The sequence below is a fragment of the Sceloporus undulatus genome, chromosome 2 (genome assembly GCF_019175285.1).
Source record: "Sceloporus undulatus isolate JIND9_A2432 ecotype Alabama chromosome 2, SceUnd_v1.1, whole genome shotgun sequence".
In the NCBI taxonomy this organism is placed as follows: Eukaryota; Metazoa; Chordata; class Lepidosauria; order Squamata; family Phrynosomatidae; genus Sceloporus; species Sceloporus undulatus.
In genome coordinates this window covers 22,215,438-22,242,977 of record NC_056523.1, presented here as the reverse complement: position 1 = coordinate 22,242,977, position 27,540 = coordinate 22,215,438, and the positions used below count along the sequence as shown (strand labels likewise).

The 27,540-nt window shown below is 42.3% G+C and overlaps 1 protein-coding gene across 3 annotated transcripts; it reads left to right on the top strand.

Annotated features, from left to right (window-relative positions):
• The first annotated feature begins 4,732 nt into the window (after positions 1–4,732).
• LOC121920932 (zinc finger protein 615-like) lies at positions 4,733–20,212 on the top strand. 3 transcript variants are annotated; one of them, XM_042448240.1, is made up of 6 exons: positions 4,733–5,172; positions 8,824–8,914; positions 10,328–10,389; positions 10,539–10,620; positions 13,356–13,574; positions 15,671–20,212. In XM_042448240.1, the coding sequence occupies exons 3-6, from the start codon at positions 10,366–10,368 to the stop codon at positions 18,832–18,834; spliced, it is 3,489 nt and encodes a 1,162-aa protein (XP_042304174.1). In that variant the 5' UTR covers positions 4,733–5,172; positions 8,824–8,914; positions 10,328–10,365; the 3' UTR covers positions 18,835–20,212. The 3 variants fall into 3 exon arrangements, with proteins under 3 accessions (XP_042304174.1, XP_042304173.1, XP_042304175.1); XM_042448239.1 differs by lacking the exon at positions 8,824–8,914; XM_042448241.1 differs by lacking the exons at positions 4,733–5,172; positions 8,824–8,914 and adding an exon at positions 6,095–6,898.
• The last annotated feature ends 7,328 nt before the right edge of the window (positions 20,213–27,540 follow it).

Sequence of the window (27,540 nt, the reverse complement as noted above, 5' to 3'; positions counted from 1 at the left end):
ACCGAGACATATTTCAGGTTGCTCTCTCAATATCAAGGGATGCCATAGTCATTGGACAGATAGACAGTGTGAATATTCCCTCCATACCAAGACCCAACAACACAGCTATCCTTATATAGCTGATTCAGGGGATGTGGTGCTCCCTCCATACTGAGGAAGGACATCACCATTCACAAGTTACAATTTTATGAGGACATCCTTCCTCTCAGGCCACATGGTATTATGTACAGATATCCTTGACAGTTTAAATTGTCCTCCGTATCCGGGGACGGTAAAACATCACTTAATCCGATCATTCAATTCTGATATTCAATTCCAAGTTGTCCCCCATAATCTTGGGGGCACAACCTGGTGGCACAGTGGTTAAATGCCTGTACTGCAGCCACTTGCTCACAAACTATAAGGTTGCGAGTTCAATACCAGCAAAAGGGCTCAAAAGCGACTCAGGCTTGCAACCTTCTGAGGTCGCTAAAATGAGTATCCAGATTGTTGGGGGCAATAAGCTTACACTTTGTAAACCGCTTAGGGAGTGCTTAAGTGCACTGATAAATGGTATAGAAATGCACTTGCTATTGCTATTGCACTCTTGGTATAGATAATCCTTCACCATATGAACAGGACTGTACAATCAAACTCATCAATTGGTTTGCTACCTCTATACCTGGGGACACTACCATTATGCACTCGGTACCAGCATGATTGTGATTGTCTTATTCCCCTCACAGGGGGCTTTGATACCATTGCTCAGACACCATCATTCACGGGGGAAAGTTTTGCCACTTCTCGGTATGAGTGTCACTTAAGGCAGTTGGTGTCTCTTTACCAAGGACCACTATATATGGTGAGGAATACATGCCTTCTTCCCATGCCCATTCCCCTTCTAAGGGGTTCTTGTCAATTTTATATTCTGTTAAAGAGGACATGTAGTCCTAGACTACTTAGCATTCTAAGCTGTGTCTCTCAATGTCATACTCTTCAAATCTTGGCTTCAGGAGACTTTATCAGGTCCCTGCCCTTTTCCTACTTTCAAAATTGCTTGAATGAATGCCTACACATTTTGAGGGCTTTGTAAGCTCCTCTTTCCTGGGTACCAATGTCCTGACCTGTGCAGCCTCACATTGTTGCAAGCCTATTGCCCTTCATGTTGGCTTCCATTCACCTTTTCAGATCAGACAATGTCTGTATACCAGACCTTCTTGTTTGGTATTTTCCTATAACTGCTTAGAGTAGTGAGCTTCCTTCGGTTTCACGCCTCCTAGCTTTGGCATAATCTGCATTACCAACTACCTAGGTCAGGGTGTTCCTCTGACCTTAGTTTACACCCACCATTTATTATGGACCATCAAGGTTTAACTACAATCTTTGCAACATACGGTTAGCTGGCAAGCCTGTTTTTTCTGCCAATGGGCATGTTTCACCTGCATTGGTGACTGTTCCCACTACATCTCAGTAGAGTCGGCCCCTCTTATACACAGATTTTTATACATGGATTCAAGCATCCACGGTTTGAAAATGTTCAAAAAAAGTATAAATTTCAAATATCAAACCTTGATTTTCCATTTTTTTATAAGGGACACCATTTTGCTATGTCATTCTATTTAATGGGACTTGAGCATCCACGGATTTTGTTATCCATGGAGGATCTTGGAACCAAACGCCAGCGTATAACAAGGGTCCACTGTATTGAATTTTCTGTTCAATTCTATAGAGTTGTCATATCAGCAGGACTGTTTGTCCCAATGTTTGCATGCCCTTGGGCTTGGTTTCACAAATGATGTTTCTATTTGGGAGCAATGTGCCTTTCTTGCGTGGTATGGCACTCCCTCCTCCACTGACTGAAGATTGTCAGTCTAACCCATTTGTGTGATTCGCAGAGACCACAAAGAAGAAGGACAGGTTGCTTACCTGTAACCGTTTTTCTTTTTATTATTTATTTATTTTATGGTATTTTAACCCCGCCCTTCAGCCCTAAAAGCTATCAGAGCGGCTTGCAATTATTATTTTTAATTAGACTGTTCCCTGCCCTCAGGCTTACAATCTAAAAGACACGACACAAAAGGAGAAGGGAATGGTGGTGGGAAAGAGGATGAGGTCCAGTGGTTATTCTCTCCCTCTGAGGCCTGGACCAAGGCAGATGGACTGGAGCGAGGGCTCTCTATCTTCAGTCTAGCCCTGGTGGAACTGGGCCTGCCTGTTCACTCCCTCACAGGCCAAAGGATGACAGTTATCAAGGAGGGAGAGCTCTCTATCTTCAGGCTAGCCCTAATGGAACTGGGCCTGCCTGTTCATTCCCTCGCAGGCCGAAGGATGACAGTTCTTCGAGTGGTCATCTGTGAATTCACACAAATCCCACCCAACTGCCCCTCACAGTCATGCCCTGCCTCTCCTTCAATCCTGGGCTGCTGCTTTGGAGTCCATAGAACAGAGGGTTTAGGGGGGAAGCTGGCCAATAACGCAGTTGGGGATTGGGTGGGGCTACTGCCAAAACGCTTCTAATAGCACTAAGAAGGTTCCGATCAGCTCTGCGCATGGGCAGAGTAACCCATTTGTGTGAATTCACAGATGACCACTCAAAGAAATACAGTTACAGGTAAGCAGCCTGTCCTTCCTCAGATGCATGAACAAGGTTCAAGTCTACAAAAGTTAGTGCTACCAACTTCTCTTGAGGCCTCAACAGACCGACATAAAGAGTGGGCGTGGGGGCAGAGTAAGGGCGTGACATCACCCAAGCAACCACACGGCAGGCAGCATCACACCACATCTTTGGCACAGTGTTTATATGCACTGCGCTGAAGAAGTGGAGAAAAGCTGCCACAATGGCAGCTAGGGCACCCTTTCTACGGTGCGAAAAGGAGCTGCTGTTTGTGGCTTCTTTTTGCACCAAGGAAAGGTGGGATCAGGGCTGTGGCATGCGGTTGCTGCCGCCCAGGTTTGACAAGGAAAGGGGCACCCGCCCCACCGCCCCTTACGGGCCATATGTTAGTCTCAAAGGTGCTACAAGATCTTTGCAGACACATTTGTTGTTGTTAACTGCCTTCAAATCAACTCCAATTCATGGTGACCCTGTGGATGAGCCATCTCCAAGAGCCCCTCAACCTCTCTGCTCAGGTCCTGCAGACTCAGGCCCTTCTCCTCCCTGATTGAGTCTAACCATTTGCCGTGTGATCTTCCCTCTCTTTCTACTGCCTTCTACCTTTCCAACCATCATTGCCTTTTCTAGTGAGTCATGCCTTTTTATGATGTGGGCAATGTATGACAACCTCAGTTTAGTAATCTTGGCTTCCAGGGAGTATTCTGACCTGTTCAGTTCTAGGACCCATTTGTTTGTCTTTTTGGCTGTCCATGGTATCCTCAGCACTCTTCTCCATCTAAACTGGAGAGCTCCACATCTCAAATGAGTTTATCTTCTTTCTCTCAGCTTTCTTCACTGTCCAGCTCTCACATCCATACATGGGGATGGGGAATACAATGGCTTGCGCTATCCTCACTTTAGTGCTCAGAGTTATGTCTTTGCACTTGGCAATCTTGTCCAGTTCTTTCATAGCTGTCCTTCCCAATCCTAGTCCTCTGATTTCTTGATGGCAATCTCCTTTTTGGTCAATATTTGATCCAAGGTACACGTTCTCAGTCTCAGGGGAAAGCAATGGCAAACCACCTCTGAACAAATCTTGCTGAGAAAACCCCATGATAGGTTCGCTTTAGGGTACCATAAGTTGGAAATGACTTGAAGGCACACCACCACCACCACAACAGGAACTCTTTGACTACTGCAATTTCCCCTTATCTAGGATAAATGCTTATTAATCCACCTGTGTTGTGTGTGGGGTGACCAGATGTCCTAACCACAGAGGAGGACAAGGCACTGCAAAATGCAGGCCATTAAAAAAAAAAAGGGGGGGGGGGGAGGATATGATTAAATAAAAGCTCAAAACACTAATCCAAATGTAAATGCATCCTGGCCTCCTCCCTGCTTGCCTTTCGTCCGCAAACTAAGGCATTTTAATATATAACCATGCTAGGATAGCTTTTGTGGTGTGTGTGTTGGTTGTGCCTTTTAGGTTTTGTATATTTTTATGTGGTTTTATACGGTTTTTAGATGATTTTAAATGTTTTATGTTTTTATTGTAATGTTTCTTGAAATGCTTTTTTACCAGTGAGCTGCCTTTGGTCCCTTCTGGGGAAAAGGCGGCATAGAAACAAAATAAATCAGTCATGCTCAAAATGGAGGACATCTTGACATTCCTCCTGGACACAGAAGGTTGAAATGGAGGGCATGTCCTGGAAAAGGTGGACCTTTGGCTACAGTCTGGTAGCTTGCAGGGTTTGGGAACCCTTGGACAACTGGGATGTTTTGGACTGCAACTCCCACTGAGTATGTTGTATGGTGGGAGTTGTAGCTCTTGTAAGGAGATCTTGTACCACCTTTGAGACTCATGGAAAGAAAGAAGTTGGCAGCATGAGCTTTCCTAGACTTCAGTCTACTTCCTCAGATGCATCTGATGGAGTGGAAAGCCAGAGACAGGCAGAGGCACAACATCTGGTGGACCATCCATCCATCCATAGCTGGATCCCCAGCCTGGGATGTTCATTCCTGCAAGGAAGCAAGAGTGGAAATCCATCACCTCTGGGGATTGGGCTGAGAGAGTGAGCTTGCTTCCTTTTCTCCTGCCACAAGAGGTCTCTGCAATCCGGATCCCAGGGAAGGAAGGAGAGAGGAAGAAAGGGAAGGAGGGGCTGATGGCTGGCTGGCCTTGTCTTTTTCTTCTTCTTCTTCTTCTTCTTCTTGGGCGCAGAGGCTGGATTGGGGGCTGAGCCTTTTTTTCCCCAGTGCCGATGCTGGGGGCTCCATTGTGAGCTGGGAGGCAGCTCCTCCTCTTCCAAGTGGAGGATCATTAATTTTATATACATACACACACACATATATATATAGATCACTATTATTATTGTTGTTATTATTATCATTATTATTATTTTAAAACAGGACTAGAAGGAGGAGGAGGAGCAAGGTCTGCTTTCTTCTTTTGTCTCTCTGGCCCTGGCTGCAATGGGGAGCTGGACTGCTGCTGCTGCTGCAGAAGTGACCCAGGGAAGGAGAGGAGGAGGAAGGTCTCTTCTGGTTAGAACCAGACTCCTCTGCAGCCATTGAGGGGAGCCTGGACCCAGAGAGCCCAGGTAAAAAGGAAGAGGAGGGAGGGATTGCTTTTTGTGTGTGGGGGGGAGATCTGGGAGTGAAGCCCCCACAGCAACAAAGGAGGGGGGGAAGGTGGAGGAAGAAGGATATTTTCAATATATCAAGGGTTTTTGTTTTGTTTTTTTGTAAAGAAAGAGGCATTTTCAATATGTAAAGGGGTTTTGCAAAGGGAGAGGGGCATTTTCAATATTTTGCAAAGGGGGGCTTGCAAAGGGGAGGGAGAATTTCAATATAAAAAGGGGGGTTGAAAAGGGAGGGTCTTACAAAGAGAAGGACATTTTCAATATAAAAGGCCTTTGCTAAGGGGGGGATTTCTTGCAAAGGGGGAGGAATAGTTTCAGTATAAAAAGGGATTATTATTATTTTGCAAAGGAGGGTCTTGCAAAGAGAGAGAGGGACAACTGCAATATAAAAAGGGTGTTTATCAAAGGGGGGGGGGTCTTGCCAAACGGGAGGGACATTTTCAGTATAAAGGGCAGGGAGAGTTTCAGCCTGATAAAAAGGTGTTTGTTTCAAATTGGAGGTGGGAGGTCTTGCAAAAGGGACAGTTTCAATATAAGAAGGGAATTTGCAAAGGGAAGGGGTCTTACAAAGGGGACAGTTGCAATATGAAAAGGGATCTTGAAAAGGGAGGGGGCAGTTTCTATATTAAAAGGCGTCTTGAGAAGAGAGGGACATTTTCAGTATAAAAGGGAGAATTGCAAGGGGGATCTCGCAAAGGAGGAGAGACATTTTGAGTATAAAAAGGGGTCTTGCAAAGAAAGAGGAACAGTTTCTCCATAAAAAGGGGCCTTTCAAAGGGAGGGGGACATTTTCAATATAAAAAGGGGCCTTGCAAAGGGGGGCAGTTTTTATATTAAAACGATCAAAGACAGTTTCAATATAAAAAGGCCTTGTTAAGGGAGGGGGGCAGTTTTTATATTAAAAAGGTCTTGCAAAGAGAGGGACAGCTTTATAGAAGGGTTTTGCAAAGGTGGGGGTCTTGCAAAGAGAGAGGGATATTTTCAATATATAAAGGGATCTTGCAAAGAAGGACATTTTAATATAAAAAGGGGGGTTCTTGCAAAGGGGGAGAGAGAGTTGTCAATATAAAAAGAGGCCTTGCAAAGGAGGAAGGACAGTTTATATATAAAAAGGGGCCTTGCAAAGAGAGAGGGACATTTTCAAGATAAAAAGGGGCCTTGCAAAGAGGGAGGTGGGGACAGTCCAGCTGCAAATCCTCCTCTTGGGTCATCATTCTCTCCAGGACATGCAGCTTCTTTGCAATTAGCCATTCATTTCTTTTTAAAATGAGAAATAATGAGGGTTTACGCCCAAGGATTAGTCTGAAGAAGCAATCCAAGGGGAAAACAAATAATTCCTCCTCCCCCTCCCAGTCTTGAGCAGTCTCAGTCTTGGATGTTTCCTTTATGTGCTAGAAATGGAAAGGCTTTTGTCTTTTTTGAAATGACTTTGTTACTTTGATTGCATAGCCTCAATCTGTTTAGAGGTAGGCCTTAGACTCTCATTTGGAAAGCCTGCTGCGCCTCCCCCAAAAGCCAGATCTGTAGGGAGGAGCAATGGCTGCTCAGGGATGGGAGGGGGGGGAGAAAAATATTTTTGCACATGCTCAGAGGAAGTCTTGGAAGGTTCTACACTGAGTCCTGATAAAAATTTTAAAGCTTCATCTGGGATATAGAAGGAAGTGTGGAGGGCAATTGATCCATGGTGTCCCTGATGGTTAAATGTGTGTTGTTTACTCTGTGTTGTTTACTGATCATTTCCCATGTTTACCTTGTTATCCACTGGGGTTTGGTTCCAGGATCCCCCATGGATAACAAAATCCGTAGATGCTCAAGTCCCCTTAAATATAATGGCAGAGCAAAATGGTGTCCCTTATATAAAATGGAAAATTAAGGTTTAGACAGCAGGATGGAAAGGCAGAAAATTTAGACAGCAGGATGGAAAGGCAGTAAATATTGACATATTTTCCAAAGCTGTGGTACCAATAACTATTACAGTATCCATGGGGGTTGGTTCCAGGACCCCTTTTGGATACCAGAATCTGTGAATGCTCAAGTCTCATTAAATACAATGGCATAGTGAAATGGTATCCCTTATATAAATTGGCAAGATAAGGCTTTGCTTTTAGAAATTATGTACAGTCAGCCCTCCATACCATTGATTTTTTTATCCTCACATTCAACCGTCCACTGTTTTAAAAATATTTTTAAGATATAAATTCCAGTATGCAAACCTTGACTTGGCTATTTTATATAAGGGAAACCATTTTACTATGCCATTGTATTTAATGGGACTTGAGCATCCACGGATTTTGGTATCCACAGGGGGTTCTGGAACCAAGTCCAGTGGATACCAAGGGGCCACTGTATTTTTTGACTATTTTCAAGCTGTAGAATCTGTGGGGAAAAATCGGTGGATGCAGAAATAAATAAATAAATAAATAAAATTAAAAATTGCAAAGTAGTGGGGCAAGCTTTCAAGTTCTCCAGACTCATCATCAGGGTGGAAGTTAAGCAAAAGTGAGAGCAGTGCAAGAGGAAAAGTCAATTCACTGAAGTTGCAACCTCTGCATCGAGTCACAGAGTGTCAGGACAGAGATAATAGGATTAAGTGCTAGATTTCAGGTTGAACCTATGAGTGCTGAGACAAAGAAAGGGAAAAATTGAAAATTTTATTGAAATCATGAAACCCAAGGTCCTAAGAACTGAAGACATATGTATAGCACACTGGCATAACATCTAGTAGAGAAGAGCTGCATTCATTAATTCATGGGATTTCCTTCCCCCATTGGAAATAAGAGAAAACATTTATTCTCCACCCCCTTTTCCCTTCACAACATATCTGCAAAATAAACTGGGTTAAAGCAGTGATTCCCAAACTTTGGTTCTTCAGGTGTTTTGGACTTCAACTTCTCGAAGCCCCAGCCAACTTGGCCAACAGTCAGGAATTCTGAGAGCTGAAGTCCAAAATATCTGGAGCACCAAAGTTTGAGAACCACTGGGTTAAAGGATAGTGACTGATCCAGGGAGCTTCATGGCTGACTGGCAGGATTTGAACTTGGGTTTCCTGACTTTTTGTTGGATGCTTTAACCCAGGAGTGGGCAAAGCCTGACCTTGAGGCTCCTGGCTGCATCCAATTCACTGCTTAATGTCAAAAAACTAACATTTTTTTTAAAATCAATACAGTCGGCCCTCCATATTTGCAGCTGGTACTTTTGTGGATTTGATTATTCATGGATTTGATTAATATGATCTCCCTAGGAATCTCTAGGTCCTCCAATGAGACTCTGCCAGATTTTGACCGTAAAGTCATGCTGGGGGACTTGCATATTCCTAGAGGATCTGGGCATGATGCAGGATCCTCTAGGCATTTATAGGTCTCCTAGCATGATTTTATGGTCAACCTCTGCTGGATGTTGACCACTGAATTGTGCTGAAAAACCTAGAGATTCCTAGAGAGGTGTTTTCTCAGGTAAAAAAATACCATTTTTTATTTGCAGTTTTCTCACTTTTACAGGGGTCCTGCATCCCTATGTGAATGTGGAGGGCCCACTGTACTTTTCAGCTACTTACAGTTTTGTCCTTATCTTGTTGTTTGACATTTTGAGACATCTATGTGTTCCCTCTAGGATATCGGAGTAGAAAACACCAGTTCTTCTCTAATTCCTACATCAAAGTGGATCCCCAGTCCAGAGTGCAGACTTATACACTTAACTTCGAGTAAGTTCATCTGAACACAACAGGACCTACTTTGAATACACATACAATGGAACTTTACTGTCTTTTCTACCACACCATCCTAAAAATACAACCAAAATACAGACTGGACTACAAACCATGGTTTTTCTATCTCCCATCCTCTCCTTCTGTGGCCTGGTTAGCTTAGCATCCAGCTTAACAAAGAATTCTGGAGAACCTGAAAACTTGCTTGTAATTTTGTGACATTCCAGTTAGTTACAAAGCTTATCTCAGGGTTTGGGATTTTTTCTCCTACAGATCATCACAGCTTGCATTAGTTTTTTATTTATACATCTGTAGGATCTATTTTAGAAGAGCATGAAGATTAACGTGATAAAAACTAGGGGTTCATGGAAGAGTTGGATTTGGAAAAAGGAAATGGAGCAGGGAATGAGATGTAAAACAAGGGACATAAAATAATCCAGGGATTGTATCCACACTGAACAACAAAAAACTTGGACAGTACTTCTAACTGTCATATCTTCATCCTAAATAATCCAAGGATTTATAGCTTGCGGTGGTACTTGGAAATCTGTACTAGAGAGCTCTAGAGAACTCCCCTGAGGTACAACACTAGAGTTCCTGGTCTGAGAAGTCCAAGTACAGGTTGAGTACTTCTTATCCAGAAATCCAAATTCTGAAATACTCCAAAATCCAAAATGTTCACATGGGTGGTTGAGATAGTGACACCTTTTGTTTCTGATGGTCCAGTGTACACAAAGTTTGTTTCATGCACAAGATTATTTAAAATATGATGTATGAAATTACCTTCAGGCTGTATGTATAAGGTATATACTAAACATAAATGAATGTCATGTTTAGACTTGTGTTCCATTTCCAAGATATCTCATTACATATATGCAAATATTCCAAAGTCTGTGAAAAACCAAAATCCAAAACACTTCTGGTACTAAGCATTTGGGATAAGGGAGATCCAACCTGTACCTCTCACCAAACTATAAAGCCTAGGGTTTCATAGGATGGAATAATCAGAAGTAGAGTGGGATGAAAGTGTTATAATTGTGTACGATTATAACAATCAGGGGTGTTGTTTGACTGCTACTGCCATTACCCCTCACCACTGGCCATACTGGCTAGGGGCTGCTGGGAGTTGCAATCCAACATCTGAAGGGTCACATGTTCTCCAAAGAGATGTGGGCCTTTCAGAGGAGAAAGATGATCTGACGATCTCTCTGAGAGAACTTCTTTGCCTCAGGAGATGCAATTGTAGTTCATTCCCCAGAGGAAAAGGTGGGATGGTGTAAAGTGGATCTCGGCTTCTATCTGGTGGGGCAGAGAACCAGTCTATATAGAGAAGAGGTAGAAGTTTAATCCCCAAAAGCTTTTTCTGAAATCTTTGCTCTGTTCCTTCTCAACCACCACTCTTGCATACAGAGACTTTCCATGTGAAGACACGCTGTTTCTGACAGAAAATGGCCAAAACAGTGTCAGCTCAGGTAAATAAGTATCATCCTTCTCCACACCCTGCCCTGTGGGGTTGTGTTGAAGGGCTAGGACGGTGGTGGGAGGGTTGGCATTCCTCTATACTACTTTTAGACCTGAGGCATTTGTCAGTGAACCGGGTGGGGTTTTTTTCTTCTTTCAGATAGAGCAGGATCTCCTGGCCTCTGATCAAGGAAGCCTCTACAGGGAAGTAATGCAAGAGAGCTACAACACCATCTTTATGGGTGAGATGGCTCCCACCCATTTTGTTCTTTTCTTCCAATTTTTTAAGAGTACCTTTTTCTTCAGCATTGCAAGCTTAAACAGGCTATGACATGGAGCTCTTGCACACTACGGAATTATAGTGCTATGATGCCACTTTAAATCCCACGGCTGCATCCCGTGGAATCATGAGGTTTGTTGTTTGCTGAAGCGCTAGAGCTCTCTGGCTGGGAATTCTAAACACCGCTCCCCTAAACTGCAAACCCCAGGATTATTCTGTAGGGTGAAACATCAAAGTTAAACATGGAATATCACAGAATTAATTGTGTAGTGTGGAATGGCTCCTGGTTTCATGAAAAGTTCTCTCCAATAATAATAATAATAATAATAATAATAATAATAATAAAAAAATTTATTTATGTTTCCCCGCCTCTCCCGGTGGATCGAAGCGGGGTTACAGACTAAAAAGGCCGTAGAGGTTGCTTTTGAGAGTGGCAGAGCTAAATTAAAGATTTGCTGGGTATACCAGGGGTGGGGATTTTGCAGCCTTCCCGATGTTGTGGAACTGCATCTCCCACCAATCTTAGCAAGCACAGCCAATGGTGAGGAATGTTGGCTGTTGCAGTTTGACAACATCTGGAGGGTCACACCATTCCACCCTGGATCTATGCCAGAGATCAGGGTAAACAACCTGCTGACCTCCAGATATTTTGGGGTTCATCTTCCTTCTGCTTAAGGTGTATTGTTATCCACAATGTCTGGAGGCCATCAGATTCCTTGTCCCCTGCAGTGCAGTCCTACGTACTTGACATAAACAACATTGTGTTCCATGAGCCATATTCCTAGGCATGTGTGTATAGCAGCCTTCCTCAGCCCAACACCCTCCAGCTGGATTACAACTTCTGTCATCCCCAGCTATCCTGCCAGATTTAGCCCAACACATAGGGAGAGTGCCAGGCTGGGTTAGGATGGGGAATTGTTCTTCTCTGGGAATTGTACTTTGGTAGAGGTGTGATCATTTTCAGCACCTCATTATGTTACTGTTCCCTAAAATACCAATAGATTTTAAAGAGGCACAAGGCAATAAAGGTTGAGTATCCCTTATCTGGAATCCAAAATATTCCAGAATTCAACATTGCCCACATGGGTGGCTGAGATAGCGTCATGTTTGCTATCTAATAGTACACAAACTTTGTTTCATGCACAACATTATTAAAAATAATATGTATAAAATTACCTTCCAGCTATGTTTATAAGGTGTATGTAAATCATAAATGAATGTTAAGCTTAGACTTGAGTCTCATCTCAAAGATAACTCATTGTGTGTATGCAAACATACCAAAACCAAAACACTTCTGGATAAGGGAAACCCAACCTGTATACACCTCTTCTCTCACAGATGGAAAGGAATGTTTGGTCACTATAAATGTAATGTATCATTAGTTTCAAAGACCAGGATCCTGTTGTGCACAGTGCCAGTATAAGCCTGTTATAATGTATACTAGTAGTTGTGATTTTTGCAAGCTGGTGCAAAGAGATATGCAGTACTCTCGTTATGGGGTCTCTTTTCAGCTAGAGAACAGTGGGCCAGCTTATAGGCTAGCCAGTGCCCAAACTCAGCTCTGCCCCCTCCTGTGAGTAACTGGTTGTGGGGTATATGGGATAGCAGTGGCCCAAACTGCCCGAGGCTATTTTGGGCTAGCTGATATCATCACTATATAAGTATAGTGGTTGAGCTTTATGTTCTGCCAGCATTAAAGAGGATCATAGTGAAACTATGTAAAAAAGTTGACATAAAAAAGAATCTGCTGGCAGATCAAAGAAAAAGGTGATCCTCCTAACCAAGACCAATTGAACCACATTAAGATGTGGTAAGGGATGTTTCCATGCTTCAGAAAAAAAGCAGAAATAAAGCACCATGACTGTCCTACAGTATCCTAGAATTTGTGGTTTAGTGAGGCACCATTGCTCTGACAGACCAGGCTGAATACCTTGCAAAATACAAATATCAAGATTCCATAGAATGGAATCATGACACTTTTAAAGTGGTGTCAAACTGTTTTATTTCTGCGGTGTGGAAGACCCAGAAGGTGAGTGGACCTTTCCTCCTTAGAGTGGGTTGGGCAGATTCCTGAGATTTGGGGGTGCATTTTGACCATACATGCATCTTCTGGGGCTCTACCACACCCCCCCCCCCCAATGAGACGGTAGTGTCATGAAGTGATATGACATGCAGCTTGGAAAATGTACTTCCAGGCTTAGGGCAGGGGGAGTTCTGCTGTGTGTTCTAGAGAGGAAACTGCTGCTCCCAAAGGCAGTTGGGAGCACTGGTTCTCATTTGGGACTCCCCTGCTATGGGGAAGATGGGGAATTTGAGAGGGGTCCAAATCTGCAAAACTAACCTTGGAGCCCATCGCTGTCTTAGAGCATAAAGACTGAGGGTGCATCTACACTGTAGAAATAATTGTTTGAGACCACTTTAACTGTCATGGCTCCATCCTACAGAATCCTGGGGTTTGTAGTTCTGTATGCCACCAGAACTCTTTGGCAGAGAAAGCTAAACACCTTGTAAAACAACAAATCCCATTATTTGATAGGATGAATCTATACGTACTGTACTTAAAGTGGTGTTAATCTGCATTGTTTCTACAATGTAGCTGGATGCTGGAACTAGAAAGCAATATTTTTTATTTTTCTCTTGATAAACGGGAATATTCAACAGCTCATCTCTTTTTTTCTTTCTTCCTCTCTCTCTCAGCCTCTCCTCTTCAAACCTCTGAACTGCTGGCTCATCTGGAACGAAGGCAAGAGTCCTGGGACCCAGATCTCCAGACCTCTGATAGTGCCGCTGCTGAAGCTGTTTCTGCTTCTGAAGGGCTCGATAAACAAGTTCTGACAAAATGGCCAGAGACTGGAAACTGGTGGAATTCCTACCGAAGTCCTGTGAGCGTGCCCAGTTCAGATTCATCTAGTTCAGGTAAGAGTTGTCTCAAAAATGTTTGGCCTCTTCATAAAAAGCATCACTTGATGATCCCTACACATTCTGTTTTTAGGCATGGCCTAGGACAGTGGTCCCCAAACTTAAGGGATTTTGGACTTCAACTCCCAGAATCCCAGACTATTGGCCAATATGGCTGAGGCTTCTAGGAGCTGAAGTCCAAAATCAAAGCACACAGTTTGGGGTGTGGATATGGAGGAGGAAGCAGCAAAATCTAACCTTAGTCATATACGTAGATCTTTTAAATCAATGGAAATTAAATTAATTGTAGCTAAGTAATCCAATTCATTGCAGTGGCTTTGCTCTGTTAGGACTAATGTTGGATTTAGTCTATTAATAATTAGTGCAGGTTCAGTCTCCCTTATCCGAAATGCTTGGGACCAGAAGTATTTCGGATATCAGATTTTTTTGGATTTTGGAATATTTGTATATGCACAATGAGATACCTTCAAGATGAAACCCAAGTCTAAACATGAAATTCATTTATGTTTCATATACTCCTTATACACATAGCCTGAAGATAATTTTATACATAATATTTTAAATAATGGTGTTCATGAAACAAAGTTTGTATACCTTGGACAATCAGGAAGCAAAAGTGTCACTATCTTAGCCACCCATGAAAAACATTTTGGTTTTTGGAATGGATTTTGGAATCCTGCATAAGGGAGAGTCAACCTATATCTCTTAGAGATATAGGTTTCTAGAAAACCCCACCAAAAAACTTTGACGTTTCTTACAACATTTTAAATATACAAAGATTTTAAAATACAAACAAGAAAAAGCACCATATAACACAGTTTCTCTACAGTGTGTCCCCCTGGGTAAAAAATTGTAGGGATAATTAATAGAACTAAAACTATTTAAAAATAACCAAGTAACATCTCATCAGATGCCTAGGAATAGAGAAAGAACTTAAACTAGCACTGAAAGGATTATAATGTTGGCATGCCTCACTGGGAGAGCATTCTGTAGGTGAAGTAACTCTCCCAAGTATTTCAAGTTTTTGGGGGGTGGGGTGGTGGTGTGCACTTACATGTTGGATTTGTTGGGAATGGCTTACAGTGGTAGGAATTGTGCTGCCCTCTCAGTGTGGTTGAATTGCATCTCCCAGTATTCCTTAACACTGGCTGTGCTGGGAAGATCTGTTGGAAGTTACAGTTCAATAGCATCTGGAGAGCCATATAGTCCCACCCTGGCATAGACTAACTGTTTAGAGAGAACACCAGGGCTGTATAGATAGATGTAAAGATACTGTGTCTGTCTTCTTTAGCAGACCTTTTAGATTGTGATTCTTATACTAGACTGGTCTTCAATCTGATCCACTAAGGTTTATCTTATTCTATGTTATGCTGGATACAACAGGGAGGTTCCATAGCAGCTTTTCCTATTTGCCTGCTAGACATTAGAAGGTCCAGGTTAGCCACAATGAATAATAGCTGTTCATAGACCTGTCCTCCTCCATTTCTTTTCTATGCCCTTTTTAATTTGCCATTGTATTGGCAAAGTCCATAGGTTAACTATGTGTTTTGTAAAGCAATAGATTTTTAATCCACAGACAAACAATACTGTTGGATCACCCTGAGTGCTAGTGTTAGGTGATAGTGAGAAAACTTATATGTGGTATATCCCACTTTACCTCATTGCAGGTCAAATGTTGTCAGAGAACTTGACCCCATGCACACACACACCAGTATCATTGGGACCCTGGCCAAAATGCTAGAGCTTCTCTGCTTGTCATATCAGCAGACAATGTGGTTTTGCCTCCCTACCTTCCACAGGAAAAGAAAAGTCATAAATGCCAGCTGAGAGTGGCTAGTATAGCATGCCCCTCACTCTCTTGATTGCGTGGGAGAGCAGCATGCAGAGTAATCTCTGTTTTCTCTGAATACAGTGGGAATTTCTCACAAGGTGACTGATTCAATAAACCTTGGTTATGTTCCCCTTTCTCACTTTTTTTCTAAACCAAAAGCCACAAACATGGGAAACTTTCCTTTTAGGGAAGATGCATCAAACCTATTGGCCTCTACCTAGCTAACTCACAGAAGTATTCCCTTCTCTGCTTATTCCAACAGATGATGACTCAGTAAGTGAAAAAGAAGAGGAAGGAAGTGTTCAGCAGGAGGGTCCCAGGGCTGCAAAGCCACGAGCACCTCTCTTAGGTAAATGTGATGCTAGCTGCCAGAAGGAAGAAGCTTATAAGAGTTGGCGTGGTCAGCTTGAGGGCAGCATCTATCGAACTGACAAAAACGACAGGGACCTTCTTAGGAAGAGAAATGGTCAGCGAGGAATAGATGCAGAAGAAGGCCAGAATGTATGCTCCGAATGTGGGAAACGCTTCAGTCGGAGATCATCCCTGAGCAGACATCTCAAAATCCACAGTGGAGAGAGACCCTATAAATGCTCCATTTGTGGCAAATGTTTCCTTGATAAATCAAGGCTGTCTTTACATATAAGAAAAGTGCATAAAAGAAAGACTCAGTCAGGAAGGGAACTCTATGAATGCCCTGAGTGTGGGGAGAGCTTTGTTACAAGAGCCATTCTTACTGAACATCAGAAAACACACACCAGTGAAGCAACCTATCCATGCCCTGCCTGTGAGAAAAGCTATACAGAAGAGAGATATCGTATTAGGCACTTGATGGTAGCCCACTCAGGAGCACATCTCTTTAAATGCTCTAATTGTGGGAAAGGTTTCATAAAACAGAAAGATCTCATTAGCCACCAAACGACAGTCCACATGGAGAACAATTGCTACATGTGTCCTGACAGCGGAACAAGCGACAGGGAAAAATTATCCCTAATCAAACATCAGAGGCTGCATATGGGAGAATTTTCTTGCAAAGATCCAAAATATACAGATAATTTTGAAGACAACAGAATATTTGCTGGTCATTGTAGGATGAATGAAAAAGAGCAGCCTCAACAACACTTGAATCACCAAATGCATTTTCTGGAAGGAAGTAATCCAGAAGGCTATGTTGGGACATGCCCTGAATGTGGAAAATGTTTCAGAAATGAGAGGTGTTTTTTTAATCATCAGAGAATGCACATGCAAGAGCAATCATATAAGCAAGCAGGTGAAGGGGACCCCCTCAAGGAAGAAGAGCCACTCCCTGCAATTCAGACAAACCAGGTAAATTTGAAACGTGAGATGTGCTTTGATTGTGGAAAACCGATCTGCACCAATTTGGTGCTGGCTGAACCAAAGACTGAAATGGAACAGGATCTCCATACATGCCCTGATTGTGGGAAAACATTCCGTAATGGCCGATGTTTTGCTAACCACCAGAGAATCCATGGGAAAGAACGGTATAAAAAAGAGTCCCAGCAGGAAGCCTCTGGGGAAGAAGTGTTGCCTACTGAGGGAAGAGGTTATCAGTGCCCTACCTGCAAGAGAGCATATTCAACACATTATAATCTCAGGAGGCACCAGCAAGTCCACACAGAGTGCAAATCCAACAAAAGTTCCAGCCAGGGAAAGGGATCTTCCTGTAAATGGTCATTCAGTGAGATTCAGAATGCCCCAGGCAAAGGAGAACTCCATCAGCACAAATGCTCTTACTGTGGGAAAGCCTTCAAAGCAAAAAGTGTTCTCTACAGACACCAGCAAATCCACATAAAAGGCAAGCCTTATAAATGCAATGTCTGTGGGAAAGCCTTTGCCTACAGATATACTCTTGCTCATCATCAAGAATCCCATATCGAAGAACAGATGTACCAACATAAATGCTCTTATTGTGGGAAAGCCTTCAGAACGCAGTCATCCCTCCGTAGGCACCAGCAACTGCATATGGGGAGCAAACCCTATTCCTGTAGTGTCTGTGGGAAAGCCTTTGCCTACCGATATGCCCTAACTCATCATCAGGAAATACACGTGGAAGGACCATCCCATAAATGCTCTTTCTGTTGGAAAGCCTTCCGAACCAATTATTCTCTCAGTAGACATAAGCGCATCCACATGGACACAAGGTCCTATCAGTGCTCGGTTTGTGGGAAAGTCTTTGGAACAAAATATTCCCTCTTTCGGCACCAGGACATGCATGAAAAAAGAAGCTCTGATAACATGCCCAGTAGTGGGAAGGATCCTAGTAACAGGTTGAACACAATTAAACATGAGGCTATCACCCCAGAAAAAAATTCTCACAACTGGTCAGACAGTCCAACCTTTGCTGGACATCAGGGTGTCCAAGTGGATGGGAAAATCCCTGAGCATTCTGAGGATATTGGTGGTTCCGCCTGCACTGAAAGCCAGAACACCCACTTGGAAGAAAAACCTGCTGTAGGGTTAGCAACTGAGAGACTATCCATAGACAACTCAGTGCTTCCTAAAAACCCAATTAGCCATGCCAATGACAATGTTAATAAATGGTTTGAATATTCAATCTCATCTAGATATCAGGGGATCTTCACGAAAGAAAATGCTCCTGAATCTTCCGGGAGTGTGAACAGCTCACAGCTCACTGAACACCAAAACACCCACATTGAACAAAGTTGTATGAAAGGATTGGAAGATGAAAAAAAAATTACAGATGGCTCAGTGCTCACTCAAGAACAAGATAGTCATGGAGAAGGAAATGTCAGTAGATGGACTGATAGTTCAATATATTCAGGATATCAGGATGCCCCTACAGAAGAAAATCATCCTGAGTGCTCTCAGAATGGAGGGACCTTCATGGCTAGCTTGACTCTTACTAAACATCAAGGGAACTTGGAAGAAGATTCCTTTAATAAGTTAGATGGTAAGAAGTCCTTTAAGGGCAGCACAAGTAATCAGAGAATCACTAAGGAAAAAAAGAGACATATATGTTCCGAGTGTGGGAAATCTTGCAGAGACAAATATTCTCTCACTAGACATCAGAGAATCCATACCTCAGAGAGACCATATCATTGCCAAACCTGTAGTAAAAGCTTTTGCCACTCCAAAGACCTTGCAAGGCATCAGACAACTCATTCAGATATTAGACCATACCTATGCACCGAATGTGGGAAACGCTTCAAGACAAAATCAGCCATTGTCAAACATCAGAATGCCCACAAAGGAGTGAAACCTTACTGTTGCTCCTACTGTGGCAAAAGAGTCACAACAAGCTCAATTCTTCGTTGTCACTTGAGAATCCATACAGGAGAGCGGCCATATAAGTGTACAGTGTGTGAGAAAGGTTATATGACTAGGTCATCCCTTAAAAAACATTTGGAGACACATTTAAAAAATGAACTCCTCAAAGGTTCCCTGTGATGGAAATCAGCCTGATCCAATTTTGTAATATGTTTTCCTGTGACTGTTTGGTGATAAAATGGAACAATCCTTGATGGTATAAGAGTGGTGTTGTAGAACTCTATTTAGTATCTGTGGGACTGAAATGCATCTTATATCTGCAGAAGGCCCAGATTCTTTGTGTAGGTGATAAAACTACCTCAAAAACAGAAACTTGAAGCCTCAAAATATTTGGATGTCTTAGCGCAAGAGACAGACATCCACAAGACCTGTGATATAGAGGTTTTTCTTTGAATTACTGAACCAGACTGGAGAGACATAGGTGATGGATGGTAGAGAAGGAAAACGATAATGGAAACCATTAAGTGACTGATTGACTTTGTTGAAGGGGGGTGGCGGTGCTAGGGCAATGGCTATCCATAATTCTTCTTAAACATCACCCCTCCCCTGGTTAAAAAAAATGAAATATTGTTAAAATCAGCAATTTGAAGTGTTCTGAATTCTAATTCAGAACTCTACTTTCATACTTTGGCCACCATCTTAAGTAACTTTCTGTTGTAAATTAGATCATTGGGAACATTTGCCCTCCAGATGGTATATTCTACAACTCCCGCGGTCCTTTAACATTGGCCATACTGAGTAAGAGTGATGAAATTTGTAGGCCAAAACATCTGCAGAGCCAGATGCTTCCCACACATACTGTATGTAAAAAGTATTTTTGTTGTTCTTGTTACTCTTTCCTCTAATCTCTCTGTGTGATTAACCATTCAGTAGTATGCCAGGTAGATTGGACCTACTTAGATGGGGTTCACAAAAATATCAAAGGCGTACTTTGTTATTTATTCAGTCAAAATAAGGTCATAGCCAGCCTTCCTTGATCGATGTGGCTATCATTGTGGCTATCCTATTTCCATCTGGGGCCTCCAAGAAATAAATAGAAAATGAGTGATTTTCTCATAACTGATAGAAACTTCTAGAACCCTCTCACCAAGCCCAGATGTCTTGTGTGTATTTTAGTACCTATTAACAGTTGCTGTGAAAAACAGAAGTTGAATAAGAAGTTATTTTTAAGCGCATAATCTTTTACCTACTTATAATGAACATCTTGAAATAAACACTTTGTGCAGAAAAAAAGTCATAACAAGTTTATGCAGGCTCTGTGAAAGCCAAACAAAACTAATTTACTAACACTTTGAGCTAGGTGAGGGGAGTATTAGTGCATTCATAGACCATTCACCCTTGGGTGAACTTAAGCCATCTACCATTTCTTCACTGTATATTTGAGAGTTTCATGAAACTGAGACTGTGTCTGCACTGTAGGAATAATACAGTTTCACTCCACTTTAAGTGCTGTAGCGCCATCCTATTGAATTCTGGGGTTTGTAGAATTAGAGCCTTCTCTGCCAAAGTGTACTGGTGCCTCACAAAACTACAAATCCTAGGATTCCGTAGGATGGAGCCATAGCAGTTAAAGGAGTGTCAAATTGCATTATTTCTACAGTGTAGATACTGTATACCCTAAGAACCTACCCCTTATATTGGTAGTGGCCAAGGGTTTCATTTGGCTCCTGCTAGACTTGAGATTTTTGTATCAGGCTGGTGTTGTGTAACACTTCATGTGTGCAATTCCATTTCCTGCCCTATTAGCTGTCAAGCCCTGGGATGGGGCTGCTGAAACTTCTTCTTACTGGTAGAGAAGGGAGAAATGGGGAGGCAGTTAGAAGATAAAGATTCAGCTGGCCTGGGCTCGGAGGAGAGAGAAAATCAAGAGTGTGCTTTCAGGTGGAGTGTACTGTCATTTTCCTTCCCCTCAGAACAAAGACCAGCCATTTCTTCACCCTCTGAATTGCTTCCCTGTCCTCCACACTGGGGTGCAAGAGCCTAGACACCTGTGCTTTATCCAAAAAGAGATGTAACACATGTAATGTAAACCACTAACATGAATTTTGTTTAGGATTTTCCTCCAGCCCCTCATCCACCTTGCTAATAAAGCAGTGCCATTACTGGCACTGCGCTTGACCATGCCTTCAACTTTAGGCTGTAAGAACACCTTACAGGAAGTCCAAGAAGGACACCAAGAACACCTTGGAGCCTTGGAGCAGTAGTTCAATGCTAGTACTGCAGCCACAATGTTTTGAGTTTGATCCTTAGGGGCTTCCATCCTTTCATAGGTTATAAAAATGAGTACCCAGCTTGTTGGGGGCAATTGGCTTACATATTGTAAACCCCACAGAGACTGCTTAGTTCAGTATGAAGCGGTATAGAAATGTAAATACTATTGCTAAATGCTATTACGATATTAGACTAAAACACTATCTTGTCCACCATTTTGTTTCCCATGATGGCCTACCAGATGTCTCACTAAAGGCATTAAGCATAAGTTTAGTGCATTCGCGCCACCTTGCTTCACTGGTTCTCAATAACTGGTATTAAGAAGCACACAACCTCCAGGTGCTAGTGGTGGTTGTGTGCCTTAAGATAATTTCCGACTTGTGGCCAACCTAAGGCAAACCTATCATGGGGCTTTCTTGGGAAGATTTGAACAGAGAAGGATTTGCTTTTGCCTTCCTCTGAAGCTGAGAAAATGTAACTGACCAGGGTACTATATATTTGATTTGTCCTCACATTGATAGCCACCTCATCCACCAGTGGTCCCCCAAGCTCTGTTTCCCTAAGTGTTTTGGACTTCAGTTCCCAGAAGCTTTGGCCAGTGGACTCTGGGAGCTGGAGTCCAAAACATCTAGAGGAACAGAGTTTGGGAACCACTGCATTAGGCTGTCTTAACTGTTTTTAAAGACGGTCAAGTTGATACTGTCACTGCAACTTGCTACAAATATCAGAGTTTAACTGTGTTGTATGAAGAAGTATTTTTAACAGTGGAATCTTCCCACCATTTGGCTTCAGTAGATAATCCCAAATTATATTTTTGGTGTAGTGGTTTGAGAGTTGGAAAGTGACATGCTGTCCAGGAAAGGCAGTGGTAAACCTCTGAACAAATCTTGCCGAGAAAACCCCATGAAAGGGTCACCATAAGTCGGAAATGAAAGCAGACCACCATCAGAACAAAGTATTATGAGATAGGATGTGAAAAGCTCTCAATCTCACTTCATGCCATACACAATTACATGTACTTCTGTAATGTCTCTTCTCACTTTGTGTCTAAAGAGTTCCAAACTTTGTAAGTTTTCTTTACATGGACGTTGTTCCAGTTGATTATTTTGGTTTTCCTCTTCTGCAGTGTTCAATTGTTGTGTGCCTTCAAGTTGTTTACGACTTATGGTGATCCACAGAGTTTTCTGAGGCTGAGAGAGTGTGGCTCATCCAAGTTCACCCTATGAGTTTCCATGGCTGAGTAGTGAATCAGACACTCATCTCTAGAGTCATAGTTGTATGCTCAAACCACTGCGCTGCACTAGCCTTACTGTTCTAGCTCTACAACATGCTTTCAGGGATGTGACATCCAAAACTAAACAATTCGAAGTGCATTCACGGATTTGGGAGAGATAGACTGATGCTTTGATTCAATGAAGTAGAGCCTATGTGACGGGTTGAGTGTTGGACTACAATTCTGGAGAACAGGGTTCGATTCCCAACTCTGCTATGAAACCCATCTTGGTCAAGTTACATGCTCTCAGTCTCAAAGGATGGCAATGACAAACTTACTCTGAACAAACCTTGCCAAGAAACCCCATGAAAGAGTCGCCTCAAGGTTGCCAAGTCGGAAATGACTTGAAGGCACACAACAAGTTCCTGCATTACACTGTGTTTGTTCATAGAATCAGAAAGGGCCCTCATGGAGATTCAAGTCCAATCTTCTGTCCAGTGCAGGATTAAAGCATCCCCAGCAGGTTGCTGTTCAGCCTCTTTTTGAAGATTGTTGGTACACATGTACAAATGCTTTAAGGTATCTCTGTACCTGTGTGGCCAATGTGGTGTAGTGATTTGGGTATTAGACTATGACTCTGAAGACCAAGGTTCAATTCCCAACTCAACCATGAAACACTGGGTGACCTTAGCAAGTCTCAGTCTCCGCAGTGGCAAACCTCTGAACAAAATCTTGCCAAGAAAACCCCATGATAGATTTGCCTTAGGGTCACTATAAGTTGGGAAGGATCTGAAAGCATACAACCACCACTTATTTTCATTCTTGATGTTTACAAATACAAGAATCTTCTAAAATCCAGACCACAGATCAAGGTTATAGCTGTATTTGGGCTGAATGAACTCATGTATCTTTGAATAGAAAGATTGTAAGGCAGGTTTGTTTGTGTTACTGTTAAAACAACAGGTGGAGAGATCAGATTAAAGTAATAAGCAAAATTATGTCATCTTTCATCATATCAATTTCCTGGGCTTTACTGAACACTAAATTTGCCATCTGAAGCACCACATCACCCTGTCCTAGAGTGTCACGCTTCTAGTAGAAAGAGTTCTGCAATATTGGATAATGTACCTTTGTACAATATGGAGAGGTAGTGCAATGCAATGTTAAGGGTGCTGGACTGGTGTGTGCCTTCCAAGTCATTTCTCAGTTATGGCAACCCTAAGGTGAACCTGTCACAGGATTTGCTTGGCAAGTTTCTTCAGAGGAGGTTTGCCTTTCCTTTGCCATCCTTTAAGGCTAAGAGAGAGCGATTTGTCCAAAGTCACTGAATGGGTTTCTGTGCCCAAGCTGGGATTCAAACCCTGGCCTCTATAGAGTTGTAGTCCAACACTCAAACCATTACACAACACTGGCTCACACTGGTTTAGGAACAGGGAGATTTGGCTTCCAACCAAACTAAAATCAACTGGGTAACTCACTGACCAGTCACCTCATCAGTCTTACCTAATTTGGTTGTTAGGGGGGATAAAATGGGGAAAAGAAGAACCTTGTACATTACTTTGAGTTGGTTAATAAAAATATATATATTAAAAAACCTTAGGGTTGCCATAACAAAAATGATTTGGAAGGCACACATTCTGTGAAATCAAAAGGGGAGGATAGAATCTCGGGCAAGGAAGTGTACTCTGCAAACATTACAAGCCAATAGTACACAAGCTAGATAGAATCAGTATTTGCTAATCCTGTATTTAAAAGGGGCACAAATCTTTTCTTGTTCCCTCTGTTCTCTTGCTGAATGGTTATCTCTTACTGAATGGTCTAGCTCTCACCAACAGGAATACCACTGATGGGTGCAATGTGCTTCTATTAATGCATGAAAAACAGAAAAAAGTATTTAACATCCTAAGGATTTATGCAGTGTATAACACACACACACACACACATTTTTTATCAATAGCAGTGGTAGATTAATTTCCTCAGCTCAGTCCTTTGTTTATAAGAAAAAATGCTTCAATTGTATGAAAAGTGATTTTGCAGCACCTTTGGGACTAACTGAAACATGCAAATTGGTAACATGAGCTTTCCTAGACTACTTCCTTAGATGCATGTAAGGAATTAGGCTCAAGTCTATGGAAGCTCATGCTAACAATTATCTTTCAAACAGCTAACCCTGCAAACTATCAGTTAGTCTCAAAGGTGCTGCAACATCCCTTTGCATATTAATTTTCCAAACTAACATGGCTATGTCCTTGAATTGTCTGCGTAGTAAGACAACATTAAGTTTATCCTAAAACTAGCTTTTAATTACTTTTGTATCAATAGTTGATTGTAAAAAATAGTTGTAACTACCTTTTGGCAGTCTTGCAATGCAAAAAATAGCTGTGTTAAGTTTGGAAAATCAGTGTGCAAGTAATTTTTACAGCTCTGATTAAGACAGAGAAGGTAAACATAGTGCTCCAGATGATCTTGGACTGCAATTTCCATTATCCTTAACTAATGATTAGGTCCAGGAACATGTGAAAGGACATGTCCCTACTCTTCTATTTCTGTTGACTGTTTTATTGCTGATTTCAATTTTATTCTGCCAGCGTTGATTTCATAGGCTGTGTTACTGCTATGATTGTCATTGGTTTGTTTTAAATACCTTTACCCTGCATAGGAACTTTAGAAGCCTCAGCTGAATGGCAGCTCTGAATTGTTAAACCAAAATAACTCACATGTTTAATCAGAGGTAAGGTCCACTCAGTACCATGGGATCCTTTTGCCCTGCACAATTATTGCACTATTTACCTTCAGTGGAATCCTGGATTTGTCATTTGGTGAGGTACTGCAGTACTCTGGCAGAGAATTTGAAATACTCCTCCCTAAACTGCAAATTTCTGGATTTCATAGGATGGAGCCTAGGCATTAAATAGAACAGGGTGACCAGCTATCATAACCACAAAGGAAGACAAGGCACCACCAAATGTAGAACATTCAGAGAAAATGTAGGACACAAAAAATAAAAGCTAAAAACACAACTTTAAATATAAATTCATGCTTCTTAATCATACTCAAAATGGGGGATATTTTGGAATTCCTCCTGGATAGAAGGTTGAAATATAGGACATGTCCTGGAAAAAGAGGATAGCAATAGCAAGGACATTTCTATACCGCTTATCAGTGCACCTAAGCGGTTTACAAAGTGTAAGCTAATTGCCCCCAACAAGCACTTGTGTGTGTGCTTTTATCTTGACTGTACCAGCACCCTAAAAGCAGCTATAAAGGCATTGGGTTTTCATACCATGATCTGCTGCAGGTTTAACCATGATGGAAAAATTCAGAGTTACCAGTTTTGTACCAGCATACTGTTTCTCCTTTAATTGATACTGAATATTCTTGGCCACTTCTTTCTCAACAAATTCTCAGGGAAGATATTGCAAAATCTAGCTTGGCACTCTTGGATGGTGGCAAGTCCTTCCAGCAATCACCGAAATCAGAGCGCTTACAAAATGGAGTCATTAAAGCAATGTTTTAAAATGGCTGCCTCTTGAGGGAACAAACATACTCTGGAAAGGCCAAATGTTTGCAGACTGTTTCCCCCCCTTCCTTTAGCTCTTGAGTTGAAGCAGGGAGGGTTGATCTTGATGGAAGAGTCCTTACTTGCTTGTAAGTAGCCAATTTTATTTTCTTCTGCGGTATGTTGGTACAAAATTACTTCAGAATGAAAAATGGCAACTCCACAGAAAAGGACACATAAATTATATATACATATATACATTCTCATATATATGTGTCTTTGTGTGTCTGTCTCTCTGTGTGTATATTCATACACATACGCACGCATACATATATACATACACACAAACACACACTTAGCTGCAGCTTCTGGCAGAAAAGTGAGGTGGAGATTACATTCATGTCTATGTATACACACACACGAAAGCCAGTGAGGTGTAGTGGCTTGAGCGTTGGACTAGGGCTCTGGAGACCAGAGTTCAAATCCCAGCTGGGCCAAGGAAACTTTGGTTGATCATGGGCAAGTCATACTCTCTCAGCCTCAGAGGATGGCAATGGCAAAACTCCTCTCAAGAAAGCTGCCAAGAAAACCCAGTGATAGCTTTGCCTGCGGGTCATCATAAATCAAAAACAACTTGAAGGCACACAACACACACACACATGCATACTTACTTACTTAGCTGGAGCTTCTACTTTTCTTCCAGGAGTTCCAGCTAAATTATGTATAGTGCTCCTCTATTCATTATGTCCTCTCAACATCCTTGTGCAGTAGGTTAGGTTGGGCAACACAGTGAATGGCTCACATTCAACCATTATGCTTCCTTCGAAAACAGTCAACATAATAAAATCTTTTGGGACTGCCAAAGGTTACCATATTTCTGCTTTCCAGCTTTGCATTCTCTTCTGAAATTTTTGCATTTGCCAAAACAGGTTGCAAGTTCTATATGCAAGAAAAAACAACAGCAGTCTGCAAATGCCTAGACTAGAGGCATTTGTTGTTAAGCACTCTTAAGACAATTTCAACTCATGGCAACCCTGTGGAGGAGATGTCTTCAGGACCCCCTGTCCTCAACCTCTGGTCTTCTGGGCCCAGGGCCGTGGTCTCTTGGATTTTGGCATCCCCCAGCAGGGGGCAGAAGAGACTCACATTATGTGAGGTGTTGGGTTTTAATTCTTAACATTTGGTTAAAAGGGTGTGTTGTGCATTCATTAATGCAATGGCTGCCTCTATAGACTCCTAGAGATGTGAAGGCCCTGGCAGGGGAGCAGAGATTAAAAATTAAGGGTGAAAACCTCACACTTTTTAAGAGAGGGATGTTTTTTCCAGGAAAAATGGGGGGGGGGGGGTTTCCCTGTTTCCCCCCCCCCCCTTGTTCCCACTGGATGCCATCATGTCAGGTATGCTGCATGTATGAGAGAAATGTTTTCCTTGCAGCTGGACATTTGTTGTGTGCCTTCAAGTCATTTCCTTAGGTTTGCCACCTTTTATACCTGCAGGGTTCCTATACTTTCAGGAGGTGGGTGAGAGCCAATGTGGGATTATGTTGGACTACCACTCTGGAGACCAGGGTTGGATTCCAAGGTTGGCCACAAAACCCACTGGGTGACCTTGGGCAAGTCACACTCTCTCAGCCTCAGGGGATGGCAAGGAAAAACTTACTCTGAGAAAACTTGCCATAGAAACCCTCATTAAGGTTGCCACAAGTTGAAAACAACTTGAAGGCACATCACAACAAAAGCAAAACTATCATGGGGTTTTCTTGGCAAGTTTCATCACAGGGGGTTTGCATTGCCATCCTCTGAGGCTGAGAGAGTGTGATGGGCCCAAAGTCACCCAGTGGGTTTACATGCCCAAACCAGGATTGCAAACTAGTGTCTCCAGCATCCTAATTCAATGCCCAAAT